This window comes from Saccopteryx leptura, chromosome 4 (genome assembly GCF_036850995.1).
Source record: "Saccopteryx leptura isolate mSacLep1 chromosome 4, mSacLep1_pri_phased_curated, whole genome shotgun sequence".
NCBI classification, from domain to species: domain Eukaryota; kingdom Metazoa; phylum Chordata; class Mammalia; order Chiroptera; family Emballonuridae; genus Saccopteryx; species Saccopteryx leptura.
Genome location: NC_089506.1, coordinates 33738877 through 33754080, shown reverse-complemented (window position 1 = coordinate 33754080; position 15204 = coordinate 33738877). Strand labels below are relative to the sequence as shown.

General features: G+C 41.1%; 1 protein-coding gene across 1 annotated transcript; it reads left to right on the top strand.

Moving 5' to 3' along the window:
* The first annotated feature begins 963 nt into the window (after nucleotides 1-963).
* CHRNA6 (cholinergic receptor nicotinic alpha 6 subunit) lies at nucleotides 964-14120 on the top strand. Its single transcript, XM_066383562.1, has 6 exons — nucleotides 964-1375; nucleotides 2969-3108; nucleotides 8959-9003; nucleotides 10551-10660; nucleotides 10764-11742; nucleotides 13134-14120. The coding sequence occupies exons 1-6, from the start codon at nucleotides 1297-1299 to the stop codon at nucleotides 13263-13265; spliced, it is 1485 nt and encodes a 494-aa protein (XP_066239659.1). The 5' UTR covers nucleotides 964-1296; the 3' UTR covers nucleotides 13266-14120.
* Nucleotides 14121-15204: the final 1084 nt, after the last annotated feature.

Genomic DNA, 15204 nt, shown 5'->3' with positions numbered 1-15204 from the left:
GAGCAGCCACTCTCTTCTTCTATGAGTTTGACATTTTAATTTAACTTAATTTAATTTTTTTTTCAGAAACAGAGAGAGAGTCAGACAGAGGGATAGATAGGAACAGACAGACAGGAACGGAGAGAGATGAGAAGCATCAATTATCAGTTTTTTGTTGCGACACCTTAGTTGTTCATTGATTGCTTTCTCATATGTGCCTTGACCGTGGGCCTTCAGCAGACCGAGTAACCCCTTGCTCAAGCCAGTGACCTTGGGTCCAAGCTGGTGAGCTTTTGCTCAAACCAGATGAGCCCACGCTCAAGCTGTAGACCTCGGGGTCTCGAACCTGGGTCCTCCGCATCCCAGTTCGATGCTCTATCCACTGTGCCAACACCTGGTTAGGCCTATGAGTTTGACATTTTTAGATTCCACATATCAGTGAAACCATACAGTATTTGTGTTTCTCTCACTGGTTTATTTCACTTAGTATAATGTCCTCTAGTTTCATCCATATATTTCAAATGGCAGGATTTCCCTCTTATTCATGGCTTGATATTATTTTTCTTTATATATTTTTACATATTTTATATATTATATTATAAATTAAAAATATATATATATTTTATGGCAAGGATGTTTAAATAAATATAGAACTATCCCAGTGATATCCTGTGTTCAATATCATTTCTCTTATTCTCATCTAATCTGTAGTTCTGAATGGTGATCACTAAACTAGAAACCCTGGAGTTAGACAAAACCAAATTCTATAAACCACTTTTATTAAGACAGAAATGGTGACTTACAGTTTAGAAAATTGTCTAATAATGTTATGCCTTAATGAACTAGAGAATTCAGTGAATCAGAAACACAGTTTGGGACCTAGCACACACTTTACCTGTAGTCGGAACTCAGGAAATGTGTGTTTATTCCCCTAAGGACTAAGGCTGAGACTGTGCTACAGAAAGATCTACTGAGCCAGGGCAGTGTTTTTCTGTCCCCCCTCCGTCCTGTCTGTCTAGTGTTCCCTCACTGCTTTCCTTCACCGTTCTTGCACGAAAAGAGATCTAGGATGACAGGAAATGTGATGACTCATCTGACATCAGATTGAGTCCTTCTTATTTATGCTTCTCGTTGGCCTCAGTCTCTGATGTTGGGAACCACCGTACTGTGTTTGTGAATGTATTCTTTTTGCCGAAGACACACGTGGATTGCAGTGGGACTCGGATGATTTAAAGGTCTGATGCGTGTGGCTGTCTGATAGCTCTTTGTTTTCCACAATCCTTGGACTAGATAAAGAAATCAAAGTGTGATTTAATCATGCTGACCAGCGAGGGTCAGGGATGCCTTCACTTTGGTTTGTGTCTCTGGTTGTGTATACTCACACCTTTCTTTAAAGGTATGTTTTGTTTCTGCTTTATCTCAGAATTCCTTTTTAGTTACATGTATTTACTCTTCTAGTTGTGCTTGATTAAACAGAGAGATGAAATACTCTAAGGGTAAATATGCAGAGTGCCTGCACAGGTGTTACTGTTGTTACAATTGTTAATCTGTTTTTTATTGGTTAGGTTTAATGTGTAAAATGGCATTAGGGGGTGAGATGGAGAGGACAATGAGATATTGTAAACCCTTTCTTATTTTATTCTCCCAATTAAAATATGGTAATACTAATAAGGATGCAGTTTTCTATCCACCTGTGCCATGGATATATTCAACTTGTTTATTTGTATTTGTATTTAATTTTTTTAAAACTGATTTGTTAGCTGATACTAGTACTCGGTGTATAGACCCTTCTGTTTTGTAGATAATCCTCTTTGTTTTGGGAAACATGTCATATTACTGTGCCGAAATGTGTCCTAAGAGTTAGATCATTTATTTTGAAAGTTAAAACTTAGAAACAGACAACTGCCGCTGTCTGAACAAAACCGCATTTCCATACGGGGGGCTGTCAGCTTTGCAGGGGGCTGCTCTTAAAGTCTCATCGAGCATTTCTCTGGAATATCTCAAAGGGAAAAAAAGGTCTGGGGGGGATGGGCAATGGGGATTTTTAATTGTCTATTTCATATAGAAATATTTCTACATTATTAATTATGATGGCAAGAATTCTGTTCTAAATTTAAAATTGTTCTTTCTTGCTGAAATTTTAGTGTTTTCAAATGCATTTGTCAAACAACTCTTTTTATTTAATAATATAACATCTGTCCTTTTCTTTATTTTTACCTAATGACTTTTTTTAGTTCCTTTCATTATTTTTTTATTTCATTGTATAAATATTTTCAGGAAATTGGTAGAAAAATATTTTAAATGTCAAACTTGAATTCCATATGGGAAAATATAGAAGGGGGTATTAATGAAATGAATTATGGCAAATGAAGACAAGTAACCCACTCAATGCATTCTTGGGAAAATGCAAAGAGATAGGCATTAAACTAGTGTCTAAAATGAAGCAACTGAAAATACTACTATTTAAGAACTAATTTGGAATTCTTTTAAAAACATTTTAAGTAATTTTGCCTTAAAAGCTGTGCACTCTCACAAATCTCCAAAATAATTGAATTTCAAAGTTGATTTGAAAAAAAAGAGTATGGCTTGGTCAGACCTTACTGAAATCACTAGTTATTTCAGTTTGCTTGTTAAGGTTCCCAAGCGAAACACCTGGCTACATGGAGAAACAGGTCAGTTGGATCAGTATTTTGACAAGTAAGGGCAGGGGTATTCCTTAATTACTGGATCAGTAAGATAGTGAGTTACTGTCAGTGACATAAGAATGAGCTAGTGTCTATCTCTCTGTGTTTGTGATGCCTTAGACTTTTTAAAAGTGCTTTTACTCAACATTATTTTATTTGATATCGCAGCAGTGCTGAGGTATGTTACGGTTCTTATCTTGGGCTCCCCACTGCCAGTATCACCCCGTGAAGGAAGCTGCCAGAAACCCCTCGCCTGCCAGGACCTTCTCTGCTCCTCTAATTGTCCCCTCTCTTTGGCCATGCAGACTGTGCAGGCTGTGCGTCTGAGGAGAGACTCTTTCGCAAACTGTTTTCTCATTATAACCAGTTCATCAGGCCTGTGGAAAATGTGTCTGATCCCATCACGGTGCATTTTGAAGTGGCCATCACACAGCTGGCCAACGTGGTAAGTGCCTCCAATTCACCACGTGTACTTCAAGGAGCCCTGATTCTGAGGGGGCCGAGCAGTTTCCAAACATTGTCCCACTTATTGTAAATGGTAAATACAGGAATTCAAAAAAATACAGACAAAAATCTACATGGCTGCTGACCCTTCAAAGCTGTGCTGTTGGGAGGGAGACCTTTCACACTGATGCTATCATTATTCACATTATGGCAGAATTATTTTTCTGGAAGTGCTTGCAGAACCAGATGGGGAAGTCGGAGGCAGACTACAGTGGGAACTGACTTCATGGTGCACCTGTGATGCATCAGATGCTATGTCTACCCTTGTGTCTGTCTGCTGCACTTGAGGGCTGAGGGCCCAAAGGCTCAGTTAAGCAGCTCTTGCCAAGGTCATACAATTACATGGTGGGACCATGATTCGAATCAGCCTGGTCAACTCAAAAGCTCATGCTCTTTTTACTCCCTAAAGAGGTTGCTTTAAGACTTCTATGTTACAAAAGAAAGAAAAAAGATTATTTTTTATGCAGGGTCCCATCCAGACCTGTAAAAACAGATGAGAATTTGGAGTTCTTATTTTAATTTATTGCTACCGTGTTCAAGGGCAAATAGGACTAGAATCTTTTCTTTTGACTAATCTTCATGCCCTAGTTTCTGGGGAAGGAGGTAGTGGAGGTCGGCACTCTAACATAGGAGAGAGTTCCGGGCTGTAAGACATAGGAGGGGGTAGGTCTAGCCTAAGGCTCAGGATTTGGACCAAATTCCAGGAATAATCAGACTCAGGAGGTAAGGGAAGTTTGAAGCATCTCCAGAGAGCGATGTTACAGAAAGTTCCTGAGACACTAGCCCATGGATGGGGAAGGAGCCCTTCCTCCCCCTAGACTTTGCCCTGGGTGGAACAGTGGTGTCTCTCTAGGTATACCTGGGGAAAGACCTTAATTACAGATGTGAGGTCAGGGCCCACGGTGTTTCTCCAGTCCATGCTTCCCTGTGGACTAGGCTGACCCTCGCCTAGTCCTCTAGTTTCTGGCCTAGGTGGAAGCATATATATATATGCTTTAAAATAAAGAAAATGAGCCTGATCTGTATTGGCACAGTGGATAGGGCATCGACCTGGAATGCTGAGGTTGCTGGTTCGAAACCCTGGGCTTGCTTGGTCAGATCACATATGGGAGTTGATGCTTCCTGCTCTTCCCCTATTCTCTCAATCTCTTTTTTTTCTCTCTCTCTCTTTCTCTCCAATAAAAATGAATGAGTAAAATCTAAAAAAGAAATAATAAAATAAATAAAAAAGAATAGATATTAACTCTCGCATAGATGGGCCCACTCATTCCTTTAATAAATTTTTTTTAGTACCAATTCTGATTCTTCCCTTCTATTCTGTCCCACCCCAAATAGCTTAGTGCTGGTCACCTGTTGGGCTGGAAGCCATATTTGTATGGATTAGACTCATGAATGAAAAGCTGAAACTGAGTTCCATCTAAAGTCTGTGAGGAGGGCCATCTCAGTGTGTAGATCACTTCAATTCCCTGGTTAATAGGCCCTTTCAGGACATTGTTCTGAAGATGGTGGGTGGGACTGTTCAATAGAGATTTTGACATTTGCATTTGTCTGCTATCGAAGTTAGGTATAGGCTAGTCAGAGTATCTATTTCTTTTTTTTTTTTTAATTTAGATAGTTTGTGGATTTTGAAAACTTGGTCTTTCTTTTAAGCTGCCAAATGTATGATAAAGTGATTCTTTTTTTAAATTTAATTTAATTTAATTTTTTTTACAGAGACAGAGAGAGGGTCAGAGTAAGGGATAGACAGGCACAGACAGACAGGAACGGAGAGATGAGAAGCATCAATCATTAGTTTTTCATTGCGCATTGCGACACCTTAGTTGTTCATTGATTGCTTTCTCATATGTGCCTTGACCGTGGGCCTTCAGCAGACCAAGTAACCCCTTACTTTAGCCAGCAACCTTGGGTCCAAGTTGGTGAATTTTTGCTCAAACCAGATGAGCCCACGCTCAAGCTAGTGACCACAGGGTCTCGAACCTGGGTCTTCCGCATCCCAGTCCAATGCTCTATCCACTGTGCCACTGCCTGGTCAGGCGATAAAGTGATTCTTAATATCATATTCTCTGTTCTTTTTAATGGCTATAGGATCTGTAGTGATAGCTCCTATTTTATTCCTGATATTAGTTGATTTGTGTCTCCTCTCTTGTTATTTTTGTCAATTTTGCTAGAGGTTTATCAGTCTTGTTGTTTTCTCCCACATAAAATCAGCTTTTTGTTTCACTGATATTTTTCCTGTTCTTTTCCATTTTAATTTTATTGATTTATGCTATCATTATTTTTCCTTCCTTATGCTTGATTTTTGTTTACTTTGCACTTCTTTTTCTAATTTTTTGAAGTAGAAACTTAGGTTATTGATTTGAGACCTTTTCTCATTTCTCATGTAAGCATTTAATGCTATAAATTTTCTTCTCAATGTTGTTTTGAGCTATCTCCCTCATGTTTTGATATGTTGTGTTTTCATTTTTATTCATTTCTGTATATTCTATGTATTCTTTAGAACTTCCTTTGAGACATCCTCTTTGATCCATGGATAATATAGAAGTGAGTTGTTTAATTTTCTTGGGTGTAGAGATTTTTCCACATCTTTTTGTTACTGATTTCAAATTTGATTCCATTATGGTCAGAAAACACACTGCATGATTTTAATTATTTTAAATTTGTTGAGGTTTGTATTATGGCACATGATATGGAAAAAAATGTGTCTGCTGCTGTTTTGAGTAGAGTGTTCTATATATGTTAATTAAATCTTATGGTTGATTATGTTTTCAGATCTATATTTTTGCTGATTTTCTGTCTAGTAGTTCTGTTGGTTGCTGAGAAGGAGGTATTGAAGTCTCCAGCTATAACTGGGGATTTGTCTGTTTCTTCTTTCAGCTTTATCAATTTGTATTTCATGTATTTTGAGACTATTGTCTGATGTGTGTACAGTTAGGTTTATTATATCTTCCTGGTGGACTTAATCTTTTTAACATTATGTAATGTCCCTCATTGTCTTTAGTAATTTTTTTTCCTCTTCAGAAGTAAGACTTCAGGCTACTTTGTCATTTATTAGTATAGCCAGTCTTATTGATGTAGTTGAAGGCTATCTGTTCTCGTGTAAGGCACCAGAAGTTCCTGTGGACCATATTCATGTTATAACTGAGCCATGGTGAGCTCTGGGGATGGTAGCACAGCCAGGATGCACAATTACCAACTCCCTTCTAGAAGGTTCCAGGCCCTCTGTGGCTGTCTGAGCCCCCAACTTGGACTTAGAGCACCTGACATCTCTACAAGTGTGTTTGCTGCTGTACAGAATGACCCTGGTCATAAAGTTTTCTGGGTGGATGATCTTTTAGAGAAGGAATAGGTCCACTGTCTCCCGAGAAGGATCCAGGACAGAGCCCCTGTCCAGTGCTTTTGATGGCCTGGCACATCTGAAATGACAAAAGCCTTCTGATCTCAGTCTCTGCTGCTTTAAAAGCTAATCTATTTGAAATTGTAACTCAATTCCTTAATGCAAGTGGGGTATCATCTAATTTATTTTCCCAAGAAAGAGAACAGGGTAATGGTCCCAGGAATGTGGAGTGGTACTGTGGGTCTCTGGCCTCCTCCGGCTTGGCTGTCTGATGATAGTGCCCACAGCCATTGGAATGGTCTGGAACTGGATGTAGAACAGGACTTGCCAGACCAAGTCTTGATCCATAAAGTTGGCTAACGCTTCCGAGGGTATCCACATCACATGGAGCTTCAGCAGCCTGTGGATGTGTTCATGGGAAGACAGGGATAGTGTCAGGACAATATGAACACCTGATTCTAATTCTCTGAACACAGTATACTAATGTACAGAGAAGAAGTAGTCTTTAGAAGATGCTTATGACAGTTACCTCCAAGACCTTTCCGTACTACAGTACTAGTCCATTTTTGACTGACAGCCAGTAGATTTATTGATATAACAAGATGTGGGAAAAATCCTTACCTGCATGTGTCTTAGCTGTTAGTTGGGGAGATAGAAAATCAATAAGTATATAATGTAAGATAGTGATAGGTCCTATGATGAAAAATAAAGAGGGATAGAGTGGCGTTTGTGCCTACACACACATGCATGCATACACACACATAACACATACATCTGTTTAGACAAGATGAACTAAGAGGGCTTCTCTGATGATGTTGTTTAAGTAGGTACCTAAATGACCTGAAGAGAGTCATGGGATTATCTGGAAGAAAAAAGCATTCCAGGTTGATATTCCAAATACAATGTGATCGTAAACAGCTCCCAACTCTCAGTAGGAAAGGACTGAAGACACATCTGGAGTCTTCAGCAGCCTTACAACATAACAGTGTGAGGATTATTGATGATTACCCGGTAGGTTCCTAAAACTTACCAACCTTGCTTCCTAAGGCACATGAGCACCCTCCAGAGTGAAGGAGCCCAACTGTGGCTACAGAAGCTGTGGCCAGACCTCAGACACTAGCTTGCTCTGGTTCACTAAGCTGCTCTGCAGTTTTCCAACTGCCCCTGAAAACCTCTAATTAAAGACCTTGTCAAGTTTCCTTCTACAAATGGGTCTGTGTTGAGTCATGGTAAGCCTCGGGGTTTTCAAATGTCAATGAAAGGAGTTATATTCATGGTTTCCTATTGGTCAGGGAAAGAAAAGAAATGGACTGTCCATTAGTCAAGTGTCCATGGCTTTAGAATTACTCTAACCTAAGGTTCATGCTTTCTACTCATAAGAGGGTCACCTTGTGACCTACAGATTTCAGCAGAAGTTATATCAATAAATATCTGTGTAATGAATAACTGACGCTATCAGCAATGGCTTGAGTGGGAGTGGGACATGTGCTATGGGGCAGTGGCAGTTCCAGTTGGAAAGCCCCTTGGTGAGCTGAGGTTGACATTTCAGGGGGCAACTGAGCACAGGACTCAGAGCCCCCAGAGTGCTGAGGCATTGCTGAGGAAGAGAGGTTTTCAGGAGATGGGAAAGAAGATGGTAAAAACAATGAGCCAGGTATCACCATCTGTGGTATTTCTCGTCCTTCTTTCTCACACTCTCTCTCTCCCAGTTCTTTTCTTTTCTTTTTTTTTTTTTTAGCAACAGACAAAGAAAGGGACAGACAGACAGGAAGGGAGAGAGATAAGAAACATCAATTCTTCATTGTGGCACCTTGGTTGTTCATTGATAGCTTTCTCATATGTGCCTTGATGGGGTGTGGGGGGAGGGCTACAGCTGAGCCAGTGACCCCTTGCTCAAGTCAGAGACCTTGAGCTCAAGCCAGCAACTTTGGGCTTCAAGCCAGTGACCTTTGGGCTCAAGCCAGCAAACATGGAGTCATGTCTATGATTCCAAACTCAAGCCAGCAACCCTGCGCTCAAGCTGGTGAGCCCACACTCAAGCCAGCAACCTCGGGGTTTCAAACCTGGGTCCTCTGAGTCCCAGGCTGACTCTCTATTCACTGCATCACCGCCTGATAGGACTCACACTCTCTTTTCTCTTCCTTCTTCTCTTTCATGGACTCAGAAAACTTTATGGGCTGAGGTGATCAGAAAGGTTTCACATAAGTGATGAGGCTTAAGTCACATTTGGAAAACAGTCTTTAAGCCACATGTTTTTTCAAAGTCAACAGGGTTAAGACCAGATGTGGAATATCATATTTCTGGCTGCTTTTTATAAGTTACCTTTTCAGTCTTCTTTGTTTTTCTCTACTAACATGAATAATTCAGATTTGGCTCTTTTTAGTGGTAATTCTTGTTCTAAGATCCACCTCTATTAGCAATACATTTGAGGCTAAAACTATTATTTTTTTTCCCCAGGATGAAGTAAACCAGATCATGGAAACCAACCTGTGGCTACGTCATGTATGTGTCTACATCACATGTCCTCTTGGACCTGTGTTACTTGTGTGTCAGCCTCACAATGTCTAATGGATAAAATTCACTAGCATTCCCTCTTTCCACCTCCAGTTTATGCTAGTGCATAAAATATTATCTATCTCGAAAGCCTAATGTTTAGCTCTTGTAGCAGCTGGCATGATGCAATTTTCACAGGTGCAGAAACCTAGTGACGAAGTTCTCTGAGACATAGATACTCTGTTCTTTCTGGTTTCTGTTCTCAAATCTTCTATTTTTATCTGAAACTTGTGCTCCAGGGTCCAGTGTTTGCCCACTCTCTGATCCTGCTGATCTAAGCCTGGATCAAAGTCAGTAGCTGAGTGTGAGGGCATGAGGTTAGAGCCTATTAACTTCTATATTATACCATTTTGCCTTTCTTTTCTTAATCTTCTACTCAGATTCTGTAACAAACTCATCATCATGCACCTGAACAACCTTTTCAGAATTAGAAATGAATTGGTACTACAATGTGAATATAGTCTGTAGAACATGGAAGTTGAGTTTATAACCTTGGCCAGCTAATTAATAATCAATAAATAATTATCTAATGTCTATTAGATAGTTTACATTTTCCAAAATCAGCTCAGCTACCCATCCCCTTATACCCCAAGGATTTAATCTCCCAACTTTTTTTTCTTTTACTTTTTCTTTTAAGTGAGAGGAGGGGAGATAGTGAGACAGACTTCTGCATATGCCCTGACTGGGATCCACCCAGCAACCCCGACCTGGGGCTGACACTCAGACCATCTGAGCTATCGTCAGCGCCTGGGGCTGATGCTCGAACCAATTGAGCCACTGGCTGCAAGAGGGGAAGAGGGTGAGAAAGGCGAAACGGAAAAGAAGAGAAGCAGATGGTCACTTCTCTTGTCTGCCCTTGACCAGAAATCGAACCCAGGGTGTCCATATGCCAGCTCTTTATCCACTAAGCCACCAGCCAGGACCTAATTCCCCAACTTTTTTTTTTTTTTTTTGTATTTTTCCGAAGCTAGAAACGGGGAGAGACAGTCAGACAGACTCCCACATGCGCCCGACTGGGATCCACCCGGCACGCCCACCAGGGGCGACGCTCTGCCCACCAGGGGGCGATGCTCTGCCCATCCTGGGCATCGCTCTGCTGCGACCAGAGCCACTCTAGCGCCTGGGGCAGAGGCCAAGGAGCCATCCCCAGCGCCCGGGCCATCTTTGCTCCAATGGAGCCTCGGCTGCGGGAGGGGAAGAGAGAGACAGAGAGGAAGGAGAGGGGGAGGGGTGGAGAAGCAGATGGGCGCTTCTCCTGTGTGTCCTGGCCGGGAATCAAACCCGGGACTTCTGCACGCCAGGCCGACGCTCTACCACTGAGCCAACCAGCCAGGGCCTAATTTCCCAACTTTTGATAGAACCCAATGTACTCTTCAATCAAGAACTTAATTTAAAAAAAAAAAAAGAAAGAAAAACAACTGCTGAACAAACATAGAATTAGTATTGGGAGAAATTTATTGAGGACTTTTTTAAAGGCTGGCTTCTATTTCCTTTAGATCTGGAATGATTATAAATTGCGCTGGGACCCAGTGGAATTTGATGGCATTGAGACTCTTCGTGTTCCTGCGGATAAGATCTGGAAGCCTGACATTGTTCTCTATAACAAGTATGAGAGTCTGACAGCAGTTGTCTCTTAACAAAGTTGCCTTTGGTACATGCTGACCCATAGGAAAGAGGATGTTACTAATGGTGTCTGGTTTACCTTACAGTGCTGTTGGCGACTTCCAAGTCGAAGGCAAGACAAAAGCTCTTCTCAAATATGATGGCACGATAACCTGGACTCCACCAGCTATTTTTAAGAGCTCATGTCCTATGGATATCACTTTTTTCCCTTTTGATCATCAAAATTGTTCCCTGAAATTTGGTTCTTGGACATATGACAAAGCTAAAATTGATCTACTAATTATTGGGTCTAAAGTGGATATGAATGATTTTTGGGAAAACAGTGAATGGGAAATTGTTGATGCTTCTGGCTATAAGCATGACATAAAATACAACTGTTGTGAAGAGATATACACAGACATAACCTATTCCTTTTACATTAGGAGACTGCCGATGTTTTATACCATTAATCTGATCATCCCCTGTCTCTTTATTTCGTTTCTAACCGTGTTGGTCTTTTACCTTCCTTCTGACTGTGGTGAAAAAGTGACACTTTGCATTTCAGTTCTGCTTTCTCTGACTGTGTTTTTGCTGGTAATCACAGAGACCATCCCATCCACATCTCTTGTGATCCCGCTGGTAGGCGAGTACCTACTGTTCACCATGATCTTTGTCACACTGTCCATCGTGGTGACCGTGTTTGTGTTGAACATACACTTTCGCACCCCAACAACACACACCATGCCCAAGTGGGTGAAGATGGTGTTCCTCCGGCTGTTACCTCAGATCCTGATGATGAGGAGGCCTGTGGACAAGATGAGGAAGACACATTCTGATAAAAACCCAAAAAACATTTCCAGTAGGCCTACCAAAGTCAAGGTGGATAATCGCAGAAAACCCAAACTTCCTAAAGAATGCTGCCACTGCCATAAATCACATCAGCTTGCCACCAGCAAGAAAAGATTAAATCATCAGCATCTACAGTGGATGACGGGAAATTCGGAGCACTCACCTGAAGTCGAAAATGTGATTAATAGTGTTCAATTCATAGCAGAAAACATGAAGAACCAAAATAAAACAAAAGAGGTAAATGTCCACCCCGGCAGGCTTAGACACACTTTGTAGACATGGGCAGATCTTCAGAGTAAGTTCTGTTTACAAGAAGGTCAGGCAGCATTACTTTAAGATACAGTTCAGTTATTATGCAGTTACAGGTGCACTGACCTGGAGTCAGGGAGCCCCAAAGCCAGTCTCTACCTCTAGCAATGTTAGCTCAAGTGAAGCCTGGTTAAAATAAACAATCAGGGCCACCTTGGCTAATGAAACCAAGAGCTCTTGCTCAAAAAACAGTGGCAGATGGTGGGGTGGAGATGGGAAAGCTATCCCCCAGGGGGGAAGGAGAAACGAGTGCAGAGCAGCTTGCAATCTGAGGGCAGTGGGGGAAGGTGGGAGTGAGTTCTCCGCAGCGCCAATCCTGCTTATTCTAATGGGGAGGGGGGGGATTTAGGTGCTGATTGAATGAGCCTCCGAGATATTTTTAGCATCAACATATTCTGCTCCTGCCGCCTAGAGTCTAACTATAATAGCGTGAGCCTCCTCCATCCTGCAGAGAGAGTTCAAGAGAATCTCACCAACTTTCCATACCATTAGAATGACTAGCGGAGAGCACCTGAAAACTCATACTGAGTCTCTGGTTTTGACCTCATACTGCCATTACCAGCACCTGTATGTCCTGTGAAAGGGTATCTCAAGACCAAAGTCTGCCCTGTTGGTGCAGGCAAAGATACTGTGACTGCATGTCACTCGGGTGGGAATTGGAGGTGCATCACTGGACAAGTGTGCCCAGAACTTTCCATCATGGTGACAACTTTATAAAATCTAGAGGAGCATTGCGTTTGACTTAATCATCACCACATAAGGTCCTCAAGACACAACCAGGAAGACTTAGGCAGAAGTTAGGAGGTCAAAAACTAGAAGGATGTGAGAAGTGCAGTGAGCTTTCCATAACTACCATGACCTTGAGGTCTAGAAGGCTACCTGCTCCTAATAAGGGGGTCCTTCATCATGCTGCGTGTCCTACACTTCCTGCCTCAAACCTCTTTCCCAGACTTGCCAGGGCGTCAGGTATACACTGAGGGCAATGACAAGAACTGCACTTTCTTGGAGCGCTTCCTGCAGTCAGGAAAGATCCCTGGTGACCCACAGAATCCTGACTTGTTGAGGTCTTCTGTACCCTCTCTAGCCAGCTGCATGAGGCACTGACGGGAACATGTATCCACCTTCTTTAGACAAAACAAAAGCTCTTCCATGTGCCAAATATAGGAGACACGGGTTAACCAAAATAATACCAATATCTGCTTTAAAAATCACCAGCAATACCTTCTTTGAAAAGTAAAGAGCTGATTTATGCCTCAGAGCACATTTCCTATGATTTTGATTTTTTAAAAATTGATTTGACTTTTTTGTTTGGCTTTCAGGTAGAAGATGACTGGAAATACGTGGCCATGGTGGTGGACAGAGTATTTCTTTGGATTTTTATAATTGTCTGTGTGTTTGGAACTGCAGGGCTGTTTCTACAGCCAATACTGGGGGAAACAGGCAAATCTTAATGATTTTATGTTTTGAAATTTACACACTTTATTTGTTCTGTGTTCCTTCCCTACTATAAGGAAGGGGTTATAAAGCTTCCCATCTAAGCCCCCATTTACTGAAGCTGACGACTAGATGGAGAAAGAGGACTTGATTGCAGATTGGGAGCCTGGAAACCCTTTTTTGTAGCATGGAGGAATATTTGAGATTAGCTACAATGCTGAGCCCGCAGCTGGCAGCGCCCACGGCTTCTCTTGTCTGGACACGTCCAGCTTTCAGGGATATGATGAACCTTAATACAGCAAACCATATCATCAACATCAAGCCACACTAAAGAGGGGTTCTGTTGTCCCTCCGGTTTATGCTGCTGGAACAGAGACCTGACTGACGCTTGCAATGCTTGTGAACTCTTGTAGGCTTCCTTTCTTGTGCCTGTCTCCGTGATGCAGCTCACACACCGGCATTATTTGATAATTGGCAAAAAGTAATAGCAGGTAGTCAGAGTCGATCTCAGCATGTTATATTTAATTAGCATTCATCTGGCAAGAAACTTGAGTGGTAACCCAGCACTGGGCTAAGCCTTGCAAAGGTAATAGAAATAGGTTGTCCCCAAGTAGTTGTGGCCTTTTAAGGAAAAGTCATAAACACAAAGATCTCCAGGACTAAGGGCCACCTGGAGAATGTAACTAGAGCAGTCAGAAGAGGAGAACATGGTGTGGGGTGGCCAGGCAAACCCGGGGCAACTTTGTTGTCCTTTATCATCAACAGTTTCCATTTGTTCATTGTAGCTGAGGCTGAAAATAAAATTATTGCCTCTATCGGAAATTGTGATCTCGTACCTTTTGGAGCAATTCCTTTTCTGAGAGGGAGCACGTTGGGAATTCTGTTTTATTTTACTTGAATTTATTATCTTCTTGTTTGTTGTATAAATATTATCTTAACAATTTAAAAGATGTATTTTAAAGCAGAAAAAAATAAATCTGCCCTAACAAAGGAACTACTTTTATTTTGCCTTTTCTTGTGCAGTCCTTGCCTATATGCACTTATAATTTTCTACACTTTAATTTTACCTTGCCATTTTGTATTTTTTTGTTTTCTCAAAACAGCATATTAGCAACATTCCTCCATGATGTTACATGGTCTTGAGATTGCATAATCTCCATGTGTCGAGTCACCACAATTTCTGTTACCCCAGGTTAATTCTTCCTTGTCCATCTCACACTGAAGCCTAAGGCACGGTGTGCTACACCAGGAAGAGCTCTTGACTTGGAATTACTCTACTTTAAAGTATTTTTACTCTCGTATTTATAATTGAAGTACCTGTATTTTTTCTTTGTATCTTCACATTGGGTTGGCTGTTACTTGATACATATAATTTTTTTTACTATCAAACCAATTCAATTTAATTGTACTTTAAAATATATTTTAATGTTGGTAAAATATATGTGGCATAAATGTATCATCTTAACTGGTTTTAAGCATGAAGTTCAGTAGTATTAAATGCACTCACATTATTGTGCAACCATGTTCGCCATTCATCCACAGAACTCTTTCATCTCCGGAATCTGAAACTGCACCCGTTAAACAACCCTTCATGCTTGCTCCCCCCACACTGGCCACCACCTTTCTACTTTGTCTCTATTAATGTGGCTTGTTGAGGTATCTCATATAAGTGAAATCACACAGTATTTCTCTTTTTGTAACTGGCACAATACTTAGCACAATATCTTCAAGTTTCATCCATGTTGTAGCATGTCAGAATTTCTTTGCTTTTTAAGGCTAATATTCCATTGGATGTATATATGATACTTTATTGATCCATTCATTTGTCAGTAGACACTTGGTTGGGTTGCTCCCACATTTCAGTTCTTGTGGATAATGCTGCTGTGAATATGAGTGTACGAATATTTCTTTGAGTCCCTGCTTTCAATTCTTTTGAGTATATACCTAGAGGTGGAA